The sequence below is a fragment of the Xiphophorus couchianus genome, chromosome 1 (genome assembly GCF_001444195.1).
Source record: "Xiphophorus couchianus chromosome 1, X_couchianus-1.0, whole genome shotgun sequence".
Classification (NCBI taxonomy): Eukaryota; Metazoa; Chordata; class Actinopteri; order Cyprinodontiformes; family Poeciliidae; genus Xiphophorus; species Xiphophorus couchianus.
Window position 1 is genome coordinate 23,485,409 of NC_040228.1, and position 21,630 is coordinate 23,507,038.

Here is a 21,630-nt window from a genome sequence, read left to right on the forward strand (position 1 = left end):
CACAATGAACGTGGAGTTGAGTTTTACGCCATTTTCGTTCTGCCCTACGGCAGAGTTGTCTTGCCGATCTAACTGTTTGTGCATTCCTCCATGGAGATTTCTTTTTACCAGACACAACCTTCATTTTAACTGGGGCAATGGAATCACTAATATCTGAAACTTTAGACTGAAAATCATTTACCAACTTATCTACATCATTACAACTTAAGGGTGAGGAAGAAGAGTAGATTTGATTAAAAGTTTCTGCTGTGTTTTCAGTGAGAGAACGTTTTGTGATGGTTGCTGTTTGTCCAAGTGGGTTAAAAGATAAAGAACTTTCAAAAATAACAGCGAAGTGATCCGACAGGGCGACATCAGTTACAGAGACATTGGAAATATTCACACCCTTACTGATAACCAGGTCCAGTGTGTGTCCTTGAGTGTGTGTTGCTTGTTTGTCATGTTGTGTTAGACCAAAAGTCTCTAAAATATTAGCAAGCTTTTTTGCCCCTCTGTCTTGGGGGTTGTCAACATGAATGTTGAAATCACCAACAATTATTAAACAATCATAATCTATACATATGAGAGATAGAAGTTCATTCAAGTCAGTAAAGAAATTTTCCACAAAAGTTAGAGTTTTGTATAGAGTTACAGTCAAAGTTCGTTTGCGGCCTTTAACCTCAATTCCAAGATACTCAAAAGAGGTGAAGTGACCCAAAGAGATTTTACTACAATTTATGGTATTCTTAAATATTGAAGCCACGCCTCCTCCTTTTTTGTGTTTTCTATTCTCATTGAAGAAATTGTAGTTAGGAGGCGCAGATTCAATTAGTACGATCGATTTATTATTATCATTCAACCATGTTTCTGTCAGAAACATAACATCAATATTATGCTCAGTGATGAAATCATTAATTAATAGAGCTTTAGCACAGAGAGATCTGGTATTTAAAAGAGCTAGTTTAAGTGACTTGGAGGCCAAGAAATCTTCAGTCTGGGGTTCTTTTAGGCAGGGGAACAGTCTGATGTTTGAATTAGGTCCCCTATATTTTATGTTTCTGTTTCTTGTAAATTTTCTTGTAGTGATCCGGGCAGGTAATGTCCTGTTCTGCAGTGCCGAGGGGCCAGACACATTCTGGAGCAAGAAGGGTGTAAAGATAAAGTCTGGACCCCGGCCTCAGACCTCAGAAACGCAGAGTGATGGATCCTCTGGGACGTTAGAGTCAGGTGGCTTAAATGAAGTGAGGTCTGCTACGTGAGCACTAAGGAGTGACGTCCCAAGTACAACCTGTTGATTCATTCCATCTGTAAATTTAAGAAACTCCGGTCCAGAAGACATTTCTCCATGTGTATCTTGTGAATCCTGTGAATAAGTGGGTGAGCAGAGAGGGAGGGGAGAAGGAGGAAGGGAACCAGTCGCTCTGCCTCCAGTCGATGTATCAGCTGCTTTTGAAACTGTTTGTTCCTGATAAGGTTTCTTCCTAGTCAGAAATCCTTGAGCCTGTTCTTCTGAAGTGATGATCACGTTGCTGTCCTTGTTGATAAAATGAAAAAGATTTGCAGAGAGTAGCTTTATCCCATGTTTATTAAGATTGCGTCCGCTTCTTCCAAAAAGGTGAAAGCGCTGCCAATAGATCCAGAGGTTATCAATGAAGGTCACTGAGCTGGCAGAGCAGATTTTAATCAGCCATTTGTTTATCATGTCCAGCCTGGAGTGTTTTTCGTCTCCCCATTGAGGTGATGGAATTGGACCACTGAGAAATAACTTCATTTTTAACTTTCCCATAGTGTTCAGTAGAATATTAAAGTCCTTTTTCAGAATCTCAGATTTCTGCTTTGCCACATCGTTGGCTCCAACATGCACAACTAAGGACTCAATATCTGGCTGATCAGCGGTTAGCGAAAGAACTTTACGAGTTAAATCAGATACAGTGTCACCAGGAAAAGAAATCACTCTCGTTTTCTTGGGATTGCAAACGTGACTGATTCCATTTACTGCCTCATCTCCAACAATAAGCACTTTTGGCATACCTTTCGTTTTCCTGGTAGCCGCTTTGTCTTTAGGGGGTGGATGTGATGGTCTTGCCTCATTGTTGGTGTTTGAAAGCGAGGTTTCACTCAGAGGCTCAGGCTGGAGTACAGAAAATCTGTTTTTCAGTGGGATTCCCACAGAGTCAGAATGTTTTGAGGCCCGGGCTGGTCGCTCTGTCCTTGGGAGCGGGGTCGGTGGAACCGTTTTGGTTGCAGCTGCTTGTTTGTTTTTCTTTGGTGGAGCAGGTGTTGAGGTTGAAGGTGGGTTTCGGCTCAGAGCCGGCCACGCTGATTCGTCAAGGTGAGGGGTTCTCCCTGTCAGTCGCCTCATCGGATCTGCGGTGTGAGACGTTTGCTTCGGCTTGGCACCCAGAGCGTTCCAGGGTGAGCTGCTTGATGCGAGGCGTACAACCTCTCCGTTGATTTGAGGAAGAGTTGTCTGATTTCCACAGTTAGCGTTGATTTCAAAGTTCACTTCCAGCTGTTTGATCTTCATTTCTATAGACTGAAGTCGTTGTATAATACTGCTAATGTCCTTGGGGTCGGCCGGAGGCATTTTGTCCTGATTCAACTTGGAGATGAAGAAAAGTAAGGTAAAAATAAAAGTAAGAAAATCCCCCAGTCCTTAGGTTTGTAGTAATCCAGTTATGATGTTGAAAATGTGAATATAACTATAAAAACTGTCACTTTAAAAATAGCTCAGGCAACGTTATCAGTAAAAACGGGAGAGAGCAGGACAAGCTGTTCCTCCTTCAGCTGCCACACAGACTCCTGTGTGGCAGCTGAAGAAGCTGAAGGAGAATATAATGTAACGGCATAGTGTTACAGCCTCTCAGGACATGCAGGTAAAATCATAAGTCATAATTCCCACTGTCTACTAATCACAACTTTCTTTAAAATTCTTCAATAAAGTAAGTTATATTCTGTAAAACAGACTGTGATGATTATTAATCATGTTAGATAAGTGTCATACTATCTCAGCTGTAGCTACTGAAAGCAAAGTAATTGTGAGTCTTAGTTATTGCAATCAAACTGTTTATCATTAGTTTGGATTACTTAACATTTTTGCACAATTACAATTACTTGTGCAATCTAATACATCTACTGTTAATTCTTGGATTTAGAAGAATTGTTTAGAATCAATTGTTTTCTTTATGTGCAACACAGAAGTAATGAAATACCATGAACATGAAATTAAAGCAATTCAGTTCAGTTCAATCTTGTTTACATTAATTCCTCTCTTTTTTGCATTTGTGGCATGTAATATACCTGAGTGAAGTGGTTGCATCAACAAAACATGTCTAGGCCACTAGGAAAAAAAAAGTTGAGGTTAAATGATGCCAGCTGCTGTGGATATTGTTTTCTCAGCCAAATTCAAAGAAGGTTACTGAAACAGAAAACACTCAACCACTTAAATTGAAGCCTTAAGAGGCTGAGTTGTCAATGTAATCATTCTTTCTGCCTCTAGTAGCCTTGAAGAGATCAATTTTCTGATATCTCCCTGCAAATAAAGGAAAACAATATTCTCAGTCCACTTTCACTGCCCTCTGACAGTGTAGAAAATCAATACATTTAGGAAAAACAATTTTCTGTGGTTTGTTGCAGCATACATACACACTTGCTTCCTGAGGATACAAATATGTTTTGCTATCAAAACTATAGTATAAAAACAGTAGAAATTAACAACCAGCAGTAATTTTAAAGACACCAGCAAGGCATTTATAGTAAAATCAATCATACTTATTTTGAATATTGTTTATCACCTACAAAATTGGTCATTGTCAGGTTTTTTTTGTCACTTTGTTGTAAATTGTCATTTCTTCATCATCGCATGTATCTCTCAAATGTCAACAACTAAATTTAGAACCTCTAGTAACATCACTTGAGGCAAGTGATCCAAATTTTATTGAGCATTTCCTTTTGTATCAGTCCGTTTCTTTACTTTTTTTTATCAAATCAATGTAACTCAAATACTTTCAAATCTGTCAAAAATTGTTTGCTGCCATAACATTTACAGATGCTGACACAGCAGCTTGATTTTTTGTGGAACCCAGTTTATTCTATTAAGTCATTGACTTGCAACATTCATGCCTTCTGGTTGAGCATGTAGCAACATAATTGTTGCTACATGCATTGTGCCATTGACTTTGCAGCAATGTAGCAATAGAGGAAAGAAAAACACATCTGCCATAGCTGATTGTGGGCTTGAGAATGCAGAACATACACACAAAAAAGAAAAAGAAGTACTTCCTATGTTAAAAAATAAAAGTTAATAGCAGGAGAAGGAGAACATTGTTAGCAGCAGTATCTCACCTAATGCTCCCAACCAGGAAGATGTCACCGCTATACAGATATACCCAGGCCTAATGTAGCTTCTGAGAAAAATAATAATAAAGAGAAAACATAAAATTAAGAGTTGAAATAACCAAATAATGCAAATTGGAGAGAAGAAAGAAAATGTAGCTGAGAGGTCTTAGGTCAGAGAAGTGGTCACCGGTCTGATTATTTGACTAATAAATAATTAGATTCAAACTGGATTATTTGACATCAACTGGAGATTTCCCAAGTGGTACGGCATGAGGTTTGCTATGATTTAGAGTTGTATACCATAAATAAACTAAATTCAAGAGAATGGATCTGAACTGAGTTATAGGAAGGATGCAAGGTCAGGGGGGGTTGAGGTGACATCACCATCCCTGCTGCAGGAACCACTTGGAACCACTCGCAAGACATTACACAAAGTTAGCCAACATAACGAAAGGCCTGTGCTTTTTAAAATAAGAGCATCCGGGGAATGGTTTCCAGTTTGTGATATAAAAGGCACATCCACCGTCAAAATATTACCGATTTATAACATTACATTTAATGTCGCAATTTAGGTGTCGCTTTCGCTGCTACTTTGTGAAATATGTAAGTTTATAGTGTACTGACAGCGCCAGGAGATTTATTTTTGAAATATGTTTCCGGGATTATCCAGTCTAACTTGACATAGTGGACGTGAGGGGTTCGGCTATCTGACTGAACCAAGTTTCAGGTCGCTGGTGCCAACGCCCGGCGAAAACAGCCAACTTATCAAGTACAAAAACGGAGGTACGTAGCTTTATACAAAACCTACACATATATCTAAAGTTATATGACGAGTGGGCGTTTATTACAGTCATTGTTTTGGATATTGTAGTTTGCTAGCAGCAGCAAAGTCTACACGGAGACCTAAACTACCGTTACCGACTGGTGGCTAAGCTAACGCACTGTTAGCACTATGTGGCATTAGCCAGCACTGCAGTAGCTTAGTTTGCTAAACGATACAAACGGAGGTTTTATGTTCCATTTGCTAATAGCTCAACTAATCAACTAAACAGGATATAGTTATATTTTAGAACTACTCCTAAGTAGTCTATTCAGCTAAGTTGTTTTGCGAACAAGTGATTGTTCTTCAGCTAGTGTTAGCTTCAAGACAGCTTTGATAATCATGGGGTGTGACTGAACAAGTCAATGCTGCCTTTTCTTGGCATCACACCGGTTTCATCAAGTTGTACCGGGATTTTGAAAGGCAGAGCGCACTACATAGTTATGTCCAGAGTTTGACTTTATTCGAAGATCTATGTCGTAATCAATGCAAGCTTTCTCCTCCCCCTCTTCTTGCAGCTAACGTAATTGTCAGCAGCAGCCGAAAGCACAGAGATGCAGACTATCAAATGTGTTGTGGTTGGAGATGGAGCAGTGGGAAAAACCTGCTTACTGATTTCATACACCACCAACAAGTTCCCTTCTGAATATGTACCAACAGTAAGTTTTATTGTTCAGCCTATTTGAAAGATGAATTTGAAAGCATGACCGGACTGTGACCATTTCTCTCTTTGATTGCAGGTGTTTGATAACTATGCAGTAACTGTAATGATCGGGGGTGAACCATACACCCTTGGCTTATTTGATACAGCAGGTATATATATATGTATATATAGTATTTTTCTTTTTCCTTAACATGCTAATTAAAAACATTTTTTCTTCGTTATGCTAAATTTAACATCATATGCACTTTCTCACAAATTAACTACAAGTTGTGATAACCCTGTCTGGAACTGGCATGTGGTTGTATTGCATTGTTTAAAGACAGACATGTAATATGAAATAGATTTGTAAATTTAAATGTTTCTGTGTAGGGTTAGATGTTAATTATTTGCAATGAATTTCATCAGAATGTATATGTTTAATGGACAAAGATGAATTTGACTATTTTTGTCTGGTAAAATATTCAGAATTACTGCTGTACAAATAAACTGAACTGAATTATGCAGGATCTGTGCAGATACTTTGCTTACAGATATTAATAAACGTAAATTCTAATTAGATGTAGACATTTGCAAGAATAGGGATAATTCCACTGTTGTGTGTTTGTGCAGCTAGAGACAGAGAAACTCTTCTTGTGTCCTATTTTGCTTTGGTTTTAACATTGCAAAAATTTTGGTACATGTCCAGACAGGCTTTCTGTTGTATGCTGTAAAAACAGAACAACACAAAGCTCTTAAGTTCTATTTGCATGTTAGCATATGTTTGTTGCATTGCCTGTGGTCTATGGCTTTTAAAGTTTTGCAATGCTAGAAATTTAGTGTCTTTTCTCTGAGAGATGGCATGTCAGTTTCTGTCTTGTCTGTGTTTAGGTCAGGAGGATTACGACAGGTTACGACCACTAAGCTACCCTCAGACCGATGTCTTCCTAGTCTGTTTCTCTGTTGTTTCACCTTCCTCATTTGAGAATGTTAAAGAAAAGGTAAGAAAAAAAAAGTTCATTTAAAATATGGTATTCACACCTAAAAATCTTAGTAAAACTATTTGAACTCTTTTTTTATTATTATTATTATTATTTATAGATTAATTTCATGGTTTAGATAGACTTAATGCAAACTGTTTTTCAGGAGTTTACTTTTAGTTTACAGAGCATTTGTCCAGCTTATTCATGTTAAAATATATCTAACTTACATTGCCATTTGTTCTAGTCCATGACATCAAGTAATTTTAGTGACTTTAAGAAGTTACTTTCTTAAATTCTTGCAAGATAGTTCTGTAATCATGTGCTGTCATCTACAAAACTGTAATAAAAACATGTCAAATGCCTTCAGAAAACATGAGCAGATCTTGACAAACTTGTCAAACTTGACCTACAATGTCTTGTTCAAACCCTCTCATATTATGCAGAAATTGTACATTGTAGACCAATTTGTGCTTAATTAAACTCATTAAGGCACAGTTTGTTGCAGAATACAATTGTGCAGCTTCGCCTGGAATTGACGACATAATATATGGCTCCTGCGATATGCCAAACCTGCAAGCGCTTGCTTTGAGGAAGTCTGTCTGTACCATGAGCGACGCTGCACCCATCGGTCTCCTATAGTCAACCCAGACATGCTTCAAGGCTTTCAGTTGATAGCTTTTATTTGCACTGTCAGCTCCCAGATTTCAAGGAGCAATAGTACGATCCCCAAACCAAATCCAAGCTGGACGATGGATGCAAAACAAATCTTAAACATTGAAGATATTGCTAAGTTGCCTCTGAATTTCTATTTCACAATGACTTGCATTTCCTTTCTCTTTGTCAAGTAACATGTTTGGTATTTAAAGCTGCAGTAAGTAAACATGTTTTTTTTTTTTTTTACATATGTGTCTTAAAACTGTCACTCTGCCATGGCAGTATAATAAATATTAGACAGTAGAAAAAATAAAAACAAGCTCTCAATCACAATTATCTATGCACTTTACTGTATAATTTACCTATTTTAAATAAAATAAACCAATTATTTTCCCTGTGATTGTACATTGTGCAAACATTGTTAATTTAACAGATGTCAACAAGAACCTTTACCCACAGGAAACTGTAGAATTTGGATTAAAGGAGAAGAAAAGAACAAATGTTAAGCATCTAAATAGTTTACTAGTTTCCTTCTTGTAAAAAGGGAAATATTGAGAGAACAATTCTCTAAAATAACAAAAAAGGCTTCATCAATAGGGATGGCTAATATGTTAGATTGTGAAGGATTAGAAAATGTTTACAATTTTTTAAATTAAAATACAGGTTTTGAGATCAACAGTATCAGATTGTGTAGCTAAGGTTTTAAGTAATGCATGTAAGTTGTACTTGACAAAGAATGTTCTTAATGTTTCTATATCTGTTCATAAGAAACAAATGGTACAATTTCTTTCAATGACTGAAATAAACATTTCAGTAATTTTTTGGAGCACTTATTTGTGACATCTTTTGCAAATTGAGCAAAGAGTACATGACTTTATTTATAGAAACATCTGCGTGCTTCTGATACTGTTATTTAGCCAGAGTAACAATTTTATTTGTCCCTTTCCTTCTCCAGTGGGTTCCTGAAATCACCCACCATTGTCCCAAGACCCCGTTCCTGTTGGTAGGCACTCAGATTGACCTCCGTGATGACCCCTCCACAGTGGAGAAGTTGGCCAAGAACAAACAGAAGCCAATCACCCCTGAGACAGCAGAAAAGCTGGCTCGAGACCTTAAGGCAGTCAAATACGTGGAGTGCTCAGCCCTGACTCAGGTAAGACCTGTTTCTACTCTGAACCCTGCATGTTTGCCATCCTTTCAACAACAATGCTAGAAATACTTTGACTTGTCTTTTGCTAACAGCTTTCGGCTCCAAACGCCATCTAACACTGTATATGTATCCGTGTGTTTCTCCTTTGTCTTTTTCTGTAGCGGGGACTGAAGAACGTATTTGATGAGGCTATCCTAGCCGCTTTAGAGCCCCCTGAAACTCAGAGAAAGAGAAAATGCTGCTTGTTCTGATGTCTTCTTGCATCTTGCTTTGCCTCTTGATTGTCTGCTGCTTTTTCATTGTAAAGAAACGTCTCTCACTAAAGTAACCACAAACTCTTTTGAAGTTGAAAACTCTGTGCCCATCAACCTTTTTTTCTTCTGTTCCTGTGTGCTCTCTTCTCAACTTGGCCTGATCATAGTTATTCACGCTGCCTAAGATGGTACGAGTGCCAACCTTTCTGTCTCCTTTTCGTCCATCTAGAAGTGGACACGACTAAGATTTTCTTTTTAAAGCACATTATGTTCTCTCAGTACAACTTGTGTTATATTCTACAAATCCATCTAAGCTATATTCTGTCTTGGACTGTGAGTTTTTCTCGACTGTTGCATCAAAATTTTCCACTGACCTTTGTCATTAGACGACTTGATCATGAGGAGAATCTTGTTTAATGTTTGAATAAAGGAAGATTTTTGATTGCCTCACTCAATTTCTACTCTGCTTTTTTCTGCTCATACAGTTCAGATGAGATCAATTTGCACTTGGAGGTAGCTTTGTTTTGAATAACAATATTTTGTTTCCACAGAAAGGATTAAAGAATGTGTTTGATGAGGCAATACTAGCCGCCCTGGAGCCTCCCGAACCTAAGAAAAGGCCTAAATGTGTTCTGCTCTAAGATTCTTCGCTGCTTTCTTCAGACCGTTAACCTAGGTTAACAGTACTGATACGGTTTTCTGCACAAGGACATTCCATCGTTATTTGAAATGTCATGAGATTTTCGCCTTCCCACAGACGTAACCTAAAAACATTTAATGTGTTAAATGATTTTTAAACCTCTGTTATTCTGTGCTGGGTAATTTGATACCGCTGGTCAGAAACAATGTGAACTCTTGACTGGTTAAACCACCAATTAACTGGAGATGACACATTGAAATAATTCCTTAGTTTGACCTCAGTGTTGCTTTTTATGGAGAAATGTCAGATTAAATGTTTTCTCCACAAAAAGTTCTTGTTTCAAGTGTCACAAAATTGGAATGCTCACATCGTTTTGTATTTTGTTAAAAATATGACTTTAAATAAACGTGTTTCAAACTGCAACATTCTTCCATCACCAGCTTTTACATTAGCAATAATATTCCTTATTTTGTGTTTTAAGATTCAAAATGTCTTTTAATCATTCCAGCATGGCCTTTAGGAAGATCTAAGGAATGCAGTGGATGATTTTTTTTTTTCTTTACTTAATTCTCCATCTTTGTCCTAGTTTTTCCAAGACATGGCCTGAGAAATTAGGCAGGAAATATATTTCACTTCCAATTGTAGAAATATTAATTTGAACTTTTTTTTTTGCCAGGGAAATTTTCACAGCATTTAGGTCAAGCTTAAAAATTCATTGTGATGACTTGGGTATCTTAGTTTACAGGCCAAAGTTTTGCAACCAGTTCAATTATTTAATAACTTCAACATTACTTGCATCTCATCAGTAACAGCTTGATGTTAAATGACTGAACCAATGACATGTCTTTTCCATGCCGAATTTTTAAGGTGAATTGTTGAAGTGACTTGTAAATATAGTAAGAATAACTTATTTACTGAATGAAATTGTGCATTACTCATGAGGTTTGAGAAGCTGAGATGGCGCTGAAGTCAATTTAACCTGAAAGATGTTTTTTTCATTGTATTCAACTTGACAAAGTTGTACTGTATCTTGCTTGTGATAAAAAAAGCACAACAATAAACCAGTATTATGATTAAATCTTCAAATAACATGTTGTTCTGTGTCTTGATAATTACAAAGGGGAAATTGACATTTTTACACGTGGACAAAAAAGTGGCAGGAAAACTACAGCAATACAACTACAAGAATTTGTTAAAGGTACATTGTGAGCAGCGTGAACGAGCATATTTAAAAACATTACTACACTGGGTTATATAATTGTTAAAGCAGTAATTACTAGAACGTTTAAAAGGAAGGACAAGAAAAAGACTGAGAACATTCCAAATAAATAGATTTAAAAGTACAAAAATCAAAATTGACAGTCTTGTAAGTATTGGGTTTTAAATACCTTGTTACAGTTTAAGATAATCAAGATTACATGTCTGTTTTACAGTTCTCTATAACATGTTTCACAAACATGCTATAAAGAGTATTGTAGTGGAATAGTAGTTAAAACCTGTCTTCTTAACCACTGTAGGGTTAATAATTCTGTTTGTCCAGTGCTGGACATAATTCAATGGATGTTTCTGTTAAGCGAATCCCATACCATCCTGCCCAGAATACAGAATCTTTACCGCCGTGCTCAAAGTAGACATATCTGACTCCTGGTCCATAGTCCTTAAACACATGGATCATCTGGGAGATAAATAAAGGATGTTATGCAAAGGATTTCTCAGGTTTTGAATCTACACTTTGTGCATACCTGTTTCCACCTGCGATTTTCCTGTTCAGGTAGGTGAATAGTACCAGGAGTAAATTCCTCAATAATCCTTTTGTTGCTGTGCAGCAGCTTCACAGACATGTTGTATTCACAGTTGCATCGAGGTGCATACCTAACGAGACAGAAACAATTTTAGGTTCAGTTCGGACCCAGCGAGTGTATGGAATTTCTTTGCACAAGTTTAGATTATAAGACATTGCCATTTGGGTAATGAGCTTGAATGCAAGTGTCTGGAGTGCATTTAGCTGTGGATCAGTCATAAAATATATTTTAAAGTGAATTCTACCTAAATCTTTGTAATTACTCTCTGAGCAGAGACGTTTTTCTCACCAGTCGGACACCTTGATGTGGGGCTGAACCTCATCCATAAAAGCCTGGCTGTAACCCTCATTCACCAAATCAATGAGCTGTGACTTTGTGCACATTCTGCAAACAACAATGAGGATTTACATGCTCTCCTGTATATTACAACTTTAATAAAAACCATGAGAAATTATTACCACATTCACAGAATTTTTGAGTTAACAATTACCTGAAGGAAGTTACAAAGTTTGTTTGTACTTCTGCATTTGGGTGTAGTGCAATAGGTTTCTCTACTCTCCATCCATCACCTCCATTCCTTACTATCGTCCAATCCTTAAATTCATCTGCATAATCAAGAGAAATTAATAATTGTTTATCAAAGTACATTTTTTATGAAGCAGAAAAAATGGCATTTGTTCCACCTCCCGTAACTTAACATCTGTTCACCTTCCCCTCTTGGATTCTTTATGAGATTTCTCCTTTTCTTGCACATGAAGTAAAAGAACCTCCAGTCGCTTGGTACTTTGGAAGATTCGTGCAGATTATACCCTTCTCTTCTGCACCTTTGTCTCCAGAGAGACTCATTATCTGCGACATCTTTCCAATGATGGCAAACTAATCGACACACACAAACCACCTTGTGGGCAGGCAGATTTAGAAAGATTTCCTCAAGGATGTCCAAGGGAATATTAAAAGCCTAGCATGACAGAAAACAGAATTACTACCTCAAATTTCTAAATATTAGGGGGAAATTACTTTTTTTAGATTTGCTCAATTCAGCTTCATTAAAAATTTGCAGAGTTTTAGACAACAAAAGATAGAGAAAAATCACAAAAAATGTTTTAAAATCAGAGTTCACTACACACACACTTGCATACCTGTGTGCTGACAACACAGTCCCTTCCATGTCTTAACACAAACTATGTTGAAAGGTAAAGTTTTGGAGCGATCTGGATTACATTTAACCAATGTCAAGATGTAAGAATAAAATAAAATATTTAGTTTAGCAAAATTATTTCCTGTGGTCAAAGGTTAAGCGTTATACCATTTTTAATAATAATAGTAAATAAATGCAGAAATTTAATATGTCCATCTAGGGAAAATACTAAAAAAAATCTATATTTTTGTGGAGGATCCTATGTTAATGGGACATATTCTGGAATGGGACATTCCATATGAACTAAAACTTGAACTAAAATGTTCTGGAACATTTTAGTTCAAGCTTTGACATTTCTTTTCACATGATTATGTATGAATGTAAACATAGCTTATTTCTATACTGGCTCATACTTTAATTTGTATTCACTATGTCTGTTGTCAACAGTAAATGAATAATCAGTGATTATTATCAAATCAATCATTAGAATGGATAAAGATACACCAACCTGGCTTTTCATGGAGGGCGGGATTTTTTTCCTTTTTCACTTTGTTATAAGAAAATGTGACATGGGTTATTTGATAGAGTTGTTCAGTGTTTAAAAATTTTTAAAGAAAGCTGAATGCTACCTGGATATCTGAATGTATCTGCATAGACAGAGGACGGGTGACTACAGACTACTTATCCGCTCAGTTATCTCTCTTTTGAGATCTGTGATTGTTTTGTTTTAGCCATCACTAGAACATTTCTAAGCATTAAATATTTTTCTTTTAACCAAGAAACTTGTCTTTGATAGGAAATAAGATTTCAGAGGTTAACAAAATAGTGTAGAAATATCAGTTTTTAAAAATCGAACTTTTTAACTTAGTTGTTTTTCAAGCACGTCAAAATATTTACAAAAATGAAAAAAAAAACTTCATAGTAACATTTAATACTGCAATCAAAGCTTTACTTATTTTTCAATTTCCACTGAAAACATTTGAATTATTTAACCCTCTGATGCGTGAGTGACCTACTATACAGTCTTCCATGGGTGTGTCTTTTTTGACTCGTGTTAGAATCAATGTGTTTTTATGCTACTTTTAGCTAGCTTGGTGTGTTTAATGTCACCCAAGAATAATTTCATGTTTGAAATATTTTAATTTTTCACTTTTCAAACATTTTTAGAACAATTTGTAGAACATTTTTTAAAAAAAAATAAATTTACAACAGCAATGGAACAATGTCAACATTCATTATATGTGTATGTGTGTAAGCGTGGAGGGAGTGGGGGGGCGTGGAGGGAGTGGGGGGGCGTGTGTGAGAACAAGCATGTTTCTTGAAACTAGCTAACCAAGCTAGCTAACATTACGCTCTGTATTCTATTGTGCTGTGAGTATCACGCATGTGTGTGTATGTATTTGTGTGCATTTATTTATTTGTTCATCCATCCACACACCTTCTTCCACTTATCCGGGGTCACGTCGTGGGGTCAGCAGCCTAAGTAGGGAGGCCCAGACTTCCCTCTCCCCAGCCACTTGTTCCAGCTCCTCCGGGGGAATCCCAAGGCGTTCCCAGGTCAGCCAAGAAACATAGTCCCTCCAGGGTGTCCTGGGTCTTCCTCTGGGCCTCCTCCCGGTGGGATGTGCCCTGAACACTTCACCAGGGAGGCGTCCAGGACTCACTCTGACCAGATGCCCGAGCCACCTCAACTGGCTTCTCTCAATGTGAAGGAGCAGCGGCTCTACGCTGAGTCCCCTCTGAATGATATTCTCACCCTATCTCTAAGGGAGAGTCCAGACACCCTACTGAGAAAACTCATTATAGCTGCTCCTGTCTGTGACCTTGTTCTTTCGGACATGACCCGAAGCTCATAACCATTGATGAGGGTAGGAATGTAGATCGACTGGTAAATCAAGAGCTTTGCTTTTTGGCTCAGCTCTCTCTTCACCATGACAGACAGGTACAGCGCCCGCTTGACGGCAGACGCTGCGCTAATCCGCCTGTCGATCTCCCGCTCCATTTTTCCCTTATTTGTGAACAAGATCCCGAGATACTTAAATACTCCACTTGGGCACTACATCCTCTCCGACCCGGAGAAGCACTCTATTCTTTTCTGGCTCATTTGCATTTATTCATTTATTTATATACCTATGAATTTTTATTTTCATAATTATATAAATAAAAATTATAGAAAGAACCTTGAACATTGATCAATAGGTTCTGCATGTCATTCAACACATTCTCTCTTTTGGTTTTCTCATCCAGGGTGTCAGACACACACAGAGAAGACACACACACACACACACACAAATAATACACATGCACAATAAAGTACAGGCAGTAATGTTAGCTAGTTGGTTAGATAATTAGTGTTGGCTAACTTAAAAGAAGGCTAATAGGTTGATTTGTGACAATAATACTGTCAGTACTCATGATTGACACACACACACATTTGTGAGGTAAAAAATAAAGATAATTATGTAAAAGTTCTTGCTGTGTAAAATATTATTATTCAGGGGTGACACTTAGGACTCTGTGTGTATGGTTCACAAAAAATGTGTTCCTGACAGTCACAGTTGGTAAGAAAGAAAGATTCCCATTAAATTCCATAGGAAATGAATGCGGGTCATTTTTGACCCCATTACGGAAAAATGGGGTAGTAATATAAAACATGCTATTTCTTAAAATGTATAAAAGGTATATTAGCATTTTGAATTGCATGATATCAGTAACAGGTTTCTTGAGGAATACCTGGAATATGAAGTGATGAAAATTTTCATGACCTCACCGGGTCAAAAAGGACCCACTTACGCATCAGAGGGTTAATCGCGTCTTTATTTCACGTTGTTTTATCAAACTTATATCATTGCTAATTGTATTTGTCCTAAGAACATTTCCACGTAAACATTGTGTGTGTTATGTTTGTTTTACTTACATGCTCAGTTGAATCCCATCCCGATTTAGAAGTTGAATTCCGTCTGACCGGTAATTTAGTGCTGAGCGCTTCACCCATAGTTACTGTCGCTTTGCTCGTCTCATCTGGAATAAATCGTCAGGACTCGAGACTTTCGTACGAAAACCGTTTTGGTGGCTGTTACGTCAGTATAATACCACTCTAAACCTAAAATACAAGCCTATGTCCTACAGATGAGTTTCTATATAAAGTAACTTAGCGCCAAGCGAATATCTTTCCGGAAGTTTCTCCTCATGAGCTCAGCTCCTCTTCAACTCCGCCTCGTAAATACGTGCGTCAGTGCGTTACAGTGCCTGTTCCAAGATTAATTTAAAGTAAACGCCGACCACCAGATTACATTTTAAATTTATACATAGGATATATTTAACCACCAATTTACGATAAGATTATCACATCTCCTAGTTGTGACTTATGCACACTAAATACTCCGGGATCATTAATAGGCCTACATGTATATAAATGTGATTCTCCTAGTGTGACGGCTTTTCGGAGACAAATTTCCATCACTTTGAGTGATATGCTCAAAGTCAGTATTTTATTGCTATTGTGATCGTGATCATTACTGCCGCTGGGTGGGGCAGTGAGCCGCCATGGGGTTGAGAGTTAGGGGATACATGCTGGTTAAGTTTTATATATTTCCTTTTTTTTTTTTTTTTTTCCTAAATTCCTCTAACAGTAATCTGTTTCTATCTCATGTCTCCATTATACTAAAATTCTGTACTATTGTTTCATTTTCTCCACAGGTGACAGTCACCTGTGGAGAAAATGAAACAATAAAACAACAATATTTAAAATGATACATTGAAAAACGTGTATATTGCACAGCATTATGTAAAGTTAATTTTAAGGCTTTTCAACTTCTCATCTTGCACAAGAAGTAAAACAGCCTCCAGATGGTGGGTACTTTGTGTCCCAGAGATGAACCGGCTTTGGTCCGAAATGTGCAAATCGACCAACTCCATCAGGAGGAATTGACCAGAACTCTCAAGAATCTATTGTGAGAAAGTTGTGAAGGAAACTCGAAATGTTTTTGACAAATATCCACGATATTGACAAAATGTATGTAAACTTCTGAATTTGAACATTACAAAAAATAAAACATACAAAAAAAAATTCTCGATGTTTTCTGGCATTTAGAAAATGTAAATAATTTAAGTAATTCTGGCCAACCTAAAACAAGAGAATTTCAGTCTGATTTAACTTCAGATGGTAAGAAAAAAATAGTCTTTATTAAGTGTATGTTAACACTTGGTTTCAATTGTACTTAAATATTTCACAATATATTCAAAGGACTTTACTAGTAGCATAAATTAAAAAAGCTTTTAAATGGTCAGTTTTACAAAATCAAAATTTACAGTGTAACATGTGCAAACTGAGTTTTAACCATAATACACACGATGGGGAAAAATACAACTGTTTAAAAACTTGGTGTGTTTTGAAAGAGTACAATGACTACAACGGTTCAATATAGCAAAACCTTTTATTGAATCGGAAGATTTTATGAACACTCTACTTGATCATATTGTCATACGATGCTGCCACAAAAAATGTGATTATGAATCCTTTACACACAAGTAGGTTTCAAAAGTAATATCTATTTAACATTGCAGTGACCTGTGTTTAAAAACTTGCTCTTTTGACCAACTGTGAATTTGGTCCACATTTAACAAGGACATGTAGTAAAAAAATATTCATGACTGTCCAAAGACAAATACTTCAACAATAAATACATAACTTCAAATTTCAGTATTAACATTACGTATGTTTAAAGGGACGTCACTTTGACAGCTGCATAAAATGAGGCTGTTATTTGCAAGTCAAGAATATGCATTTACAGAAAGTGCAAATTTGACGTTTCTCTTAAATCGTAACACCACATACATAAAGGCATCATAACGAGAATACATATTCAGCTAACATCTCAGAAAAAGCTGATGGTTGTATTTAAGACATAGCAGTTGGTAGAAAATAAATGTGCAAATTAGTCTAGAAGAGGAATAAAGGCAGTGGCGTTGTCTTCCAGAACAGGTAAGATACATACATTTAAACCGTTTTGAAGCAATTCCAACTATTTATATTGCATTGTTTGTGTTAGTAAGTGAGGCAGGATTGTTTAATTGTTTAATTGACTAATGGACTTTTGATTATGTTAGGTCACATAGTTCAGCAGTATGTCAGCTCTAGCTCTAGAGTTACAGATGTAGAAATCTACAAACAAGTAAATGCAAACTTTGGCTGCTTTTACATTCAAGTTATAGAAAAATCAATTCACTTTACGTATAAAGAGTCTTTAGACAATTTACACATATTTTGAGGCATGTGTGTAGGGGAGATTTAACAGAATAATTAAACGTTTGCCATCAGGATAAAAACCTTCCTGACTTACATGTTTTTTGTCAGTACGTGACAAGATGTCTCTGAGTTAAAATTGCTTAGAAAGCCAAAAGGTTAATATTTTTCCTCAATAAAGTACTCAAAGGTATTCAGAGCTGTCTTTCTAACACAGTTACATCAATAAGCTAGTTGTCCAATGCTGGACAAACTTCAACACAGCTTTCTGTTACACGAATGCCATACCATCCAGCCCAGAACTGTGTGTCTTTGCCACCATGAGTGAAACGGACATATCTCACTCCTGGTCCATAGTCCTTGAAGACATGCACCATCTGAAAGAAGAAATAACATCAGCAACGTGAAGTTATTTTTCTCTACAGTTGCATTGATCTATGTAATATGTACATACTTGATGCCACTGCTGATCATTCCACTGTGGAATATTAACAGGCTCTGGACTGAAGTTCTGGAGAACATTTTTCTTGTGATCTAGTAGCTGCACAGAAATAATATAGATGCTTCCACAATCCGAACGCGCTCCATACCTGACAATGCACAATCATAAATTAAATTTTTCTTTTTCTTTGAGAAAAAAAAAATCATAAATTATTCATGTTAACTTTTCTTACCAGTCAGATATCCGGATGTGTGGCTGGAACTCATCCATAAATGATGGGTTGTAACCTTCGTCCTTCAAATTAATCACCTGCTCTTTTGTGCACCAACTGCAGACAACAGATTGTATTCGCTTAATTAGTAATTACAACTTCAATTGTATAAACAAATGAAAACATTTCTAGTGCTGGTGAATTCTTACTCAAATGAGGTCACATAGTTTTTCTGGACTGCTGGATTTGAATGTTGCCCAAAAGTTCCCTCTATTTTCCACTTATGTCCACCGTTCCTCAGGATTCTCCAACCTCGAAATTCATCTAAGAAAGCAAAAGATGAGTATCTGTGGATTTTCTAAAACATAGCAGAAAAATAATGCTACTGTATAACATTAAATAAACTGTAATTTTCACCTTCTGCTCTTGGATTCTTTATGAGATTTCTCCTCTTCTTGCACAAGAAGTAAAACAACCTCCAGTTGCTGGGTACTTTGGAAGGATCACGGAGTTGATATCCCTCTCTTCTACATCTTTCTCTCCAAAAAGACTCGCTGTCGGCCACATCTTTCCACTGGCGGCACACTAATCGACACACACACACCACGTGTTGGGGGGGCAGATTTAGGAAGATTTCTTCCATTATGTCCAATGGAAGAGGGATGGCCTGATGAGACAAAAGCATTTTTCTCTAATTGTTCAATTTCATTCACAGACATTAAAGGATTAATAGATTTTTTTGCACTGCAGACAACAAGAAGTTTTTTTTATAGTAACAACTTCAACCTGGAGGTACACAAAATAAATGTCCACTCTTATCAATTGCCGTCTTTCTCAAACTGTGAGGTGCTGCTTATAAACAACCGTTTATTTACCGTGACATGAGCTCAAAGTGAGACTCTACAGTTAGCGGACTAAAAGATTCTTTTTTTTTAAATAATGGAGAAATGGCTTAAGACCAGGTCACTAAAAAGAAAACCTGAATGTGACATGAAGGTGATGAGGCAGCGAACAGAGCTGCATCCCATGCTGACTAACTGCGTCTTAACACCTAAAATAAAATTATTTATGGTGGGATATCTACTGGCTGAAAGAAAACGTTTGTATTTGTCAACGCAAGTCTATTTTTCTTTGATTATGTTTCCAAATGGCAAATAGTTCTAAAATGTTATTAGTGCACACAACATTTGTAGCAAAGAACTTTTTTGATTGGAAAGCTTAGAATCTATACTTTCAGAACGTGTAAACAACTCAAAATGACTTATTCATGGTTTTATTGTGACCAGTCGCTTACAAAACAGCGTCACACTTTACATTAGGAAGAACAAAGACAATGAGCTAAGAGACTAATATTTTCATTTCAACTTGTATATATTGAAATGTGTTATTGCGGGGGCATTTTTAAGTTACATGGTCTGTGAGTGTTTGTTAAATGGGTTAAGCGGTCATCGGCCTGAAAACGTTTGAGAAACTGTCTTAAATGCATACCAATTATTTTGGAAATTTAGAGTAAACCTGGGAAGTTTCAATTAGCTGCAACATTTGCTTACTTTATTTATGCTTTTCTTTTTCTATCAATCTTCTGCCACTTTATCCTGAGCATGTCTTAAAAAAGTAAAAAGTATATTACAATTACAATTAACTTATTTATTTATTATTAACTTTTTTTAGTCATCAGACAGTTGCCACCATCTAGGTACAACAAAGTTCTATTTTCAGAACCATTACATTTTACATCTTACTATTTTAGATTTTAAAATTAATTTTATTGAGAAGTCAGAATCCAGTTTTCTTTGCATAGAGTAGCACAGGAATTATTTTGCAACAAAAAAACCACATTTGCTTTAAAACATCTTCTAAAAATGAGTTTGTTGTATAGCGTTTTTAAAGCATTTTAAAGCATTAATAGTCAATGTGTTAGTATTGTCCTAATTTTCATCAATGTGACCACAATCCTCCATTTTACAAGTGTATAATCTTCCAGCTTAGAGGCTTCATAATACAGAGCAGGACCAAATTACAGTGAGCAAAGGAAGAAGTTTAAACATCTCTTTCATCGAACATGTTACTGACGAATATTATCTCTGCTGTCTGGAAAAAGACCAGGGAAGTCTTAGTCAGAGTTCATCAGAACTGACTGACTGACTGACTTACTGGAGATATTTCCGGTCCAGAGTGACACACATATGGCTGATGTTGCTGAGAGGAAAAGTCCTCTGAGTATCTCTATTAACAGTAACATGTATTCCTCACTCCCGACCCCACCAGGGACAAGAGATTACAGAAAATGGATGGATGTATTCCTCACAGGTCTTCGCTCACACACTATTGCAACATGCTTTTATTATTAAAGCAAAAACAAAATTTAACGTGACTTTTTCCTTGTGCGGAGAACTGTACGGATGAAGATTAGGGTCTCCGAAGAAGATTCTGAATTTAATCTCAGAAGCAAAAGGTGAGATTTTTATTTTTTTGTCAGAAGCCCCAAGTCCCATGTGGTAGTGATGAATAATTTCAATACAGAGCTGTAGTGAGTGGCTGCGTGTGTTTCAGTGTCTCAAACTTACAGGTTCACCAGAACTTCGTGTCGGTGAAGGTGAGCTGACTCCGTACGTGGTTCCCATTTTGGTTCTAGGCGTCCTCTTCGTGGTTAGGATAAACCCAAACCTGATATGTTTTACAGAACTGCCTGTCTACTGAATTAGCAGCAGGCGCCTTCAAAAGAGAAACCGTTCATCAAGAACGCACACGGAAGTGCAGTTAAGCCCGAGATAAAAGCTTAACAACCCTCTAAAGAAAAAAAATAAATAAACGCGAAAAAATATAAAATGGTTAGCCTTACTTTTTCAATACTACTCCTCAACTACTTTGTGTAGCTGAGGAGTTTCGACATTCGTCTCATAAATACGTGAATAAGCACGGAACTACGGATGCCCGTAAGGAAGATGGAGGATTTTTTTTCTTTTTTGCGATACCTGCCAAGGTCCTGCGTTCCCATCCCAAGCAATACTTTTGTGTTCCCCCACAATAGGTTTTGTTGTTTCGTCCTAGTCGGTTCATGCGTGGCATGTTGAATACAGAGAGTTTTCCAGCTATAATATAACGTTTTTGTAAGGGTTTTCTCCGTGTATGTTATATCTCCTTAGTGAGATCTGAAGTTCCAGGTCTCTTTCTTAGGGTACCAATGCACCACAAATGTGTGCAAAGTGCAAAAGCAAAACAGGTCAAATATGGGCTTTCCGTCTCTTTCTATCCTTTCTAATATATTAACAGAAACTTTCCGTAACACTCAAAGAAAGACAAAAATACATTCAAACAATTCGTACTATTTTTC

At 36.8% G+C, this 21,630-nt stretch overlaps 3 protein-coding genes across 4 annotated transcripts; 1 reads left to right on the top strand and 2 right to left on the bottom strand.

Annotated features, from left to right (window-relative positions):
• The first annotated feature begins 4,957 nt into the window (after positions 1 to 4,957).
• On the top strand, positions 4,958 to 10,544 carry LOC114144619 (cell division control protein 42 homolog). Of its 2 annotated transcripts, none has more exons than XM_028017776.1 (6): positions 4,958 to 5,100; positions 5,656 to 5,796; positions 5,878 to 5,950; positions 6,669 to 6,778; positions 8,370 to 8,567; positions 8,726 to 10,544. In XM_028017776.1, the coding sequence occupies exons 2-6, from the start codon at positions 5,692 to 5,694 to the stop codon at positions 8,813 to 8,815; spliced, it is 576 nt and encodes a 191-aa protein (XP_027873577.1). In that variant the 5' UTR covers positions 4,958 to 5,100; positions 5,656 to 5,691; the 3' UTR covers positions 8,816 to 10,544. The 2 variants fall into 2 exon arrangements, with proteins under 2 accessions (XP_027873577.1, XP_027873502.1); XM_028017701.1 differs by having other exon boundaries at positions 9,370 to 10,544.
• Positions 10,521 to 15,621, bottom strand: LOC114144499 (F-box only protein 6-like). Its single transcript, XM_028017440.1, has 6 exons — positions 15,316 to 15,621; positions 11,969 to 12,218; positions 11,751 to 11,865; positions 11,549 to 11,644; positions 11,201 to 11,330; positions 10,521 to 11,133 (listed from the first exon to the last, which is right to left on the bottom strand). Exons 1-6 carry the CDS (start codon positions 15,391 to 15,393, stop codon positions 10,978 to 10,980), a joined length of 825 nt encoding a protein of 274 aa, XP_027873241.1. The 5' UTR covers positions 15,394 to 15,621; the 3' UTR covers positions 10,521 to 10,977.
• Positions 15,622 to 16,815: 1,194 nt separating this feature from the next.
• Positions 16,816 to 21,349, bottom strand: LOC114144565 (F-box only protein 6-like). Its single transcript, XM_028017568.1, has 6 exons — positions 20,864 to 21,349; positions 18,714 to 18,963; positions 18,506 to 18,620; positions 18,318 to 18,413; positions 18,098 to 18,233; positions 16,816 to 18,020 (listed from the first exon to the last, which is right to left on the bottom strand). Exons 1-6 carry the CDS (start codon positions 20,918 to 20,920, stop codon positions 17,874 to 17,876), a joined length of 801 nt encoding a protein of 266 aa, XP_027873369.1. The 5' UTR covers positions 20,921 to 21,349; the 3' UTR covers positions 16,816 to 17,873.
• Between the last annotated feature and the right edge of the window lie 281 nt (positions 21,350 to 21,630).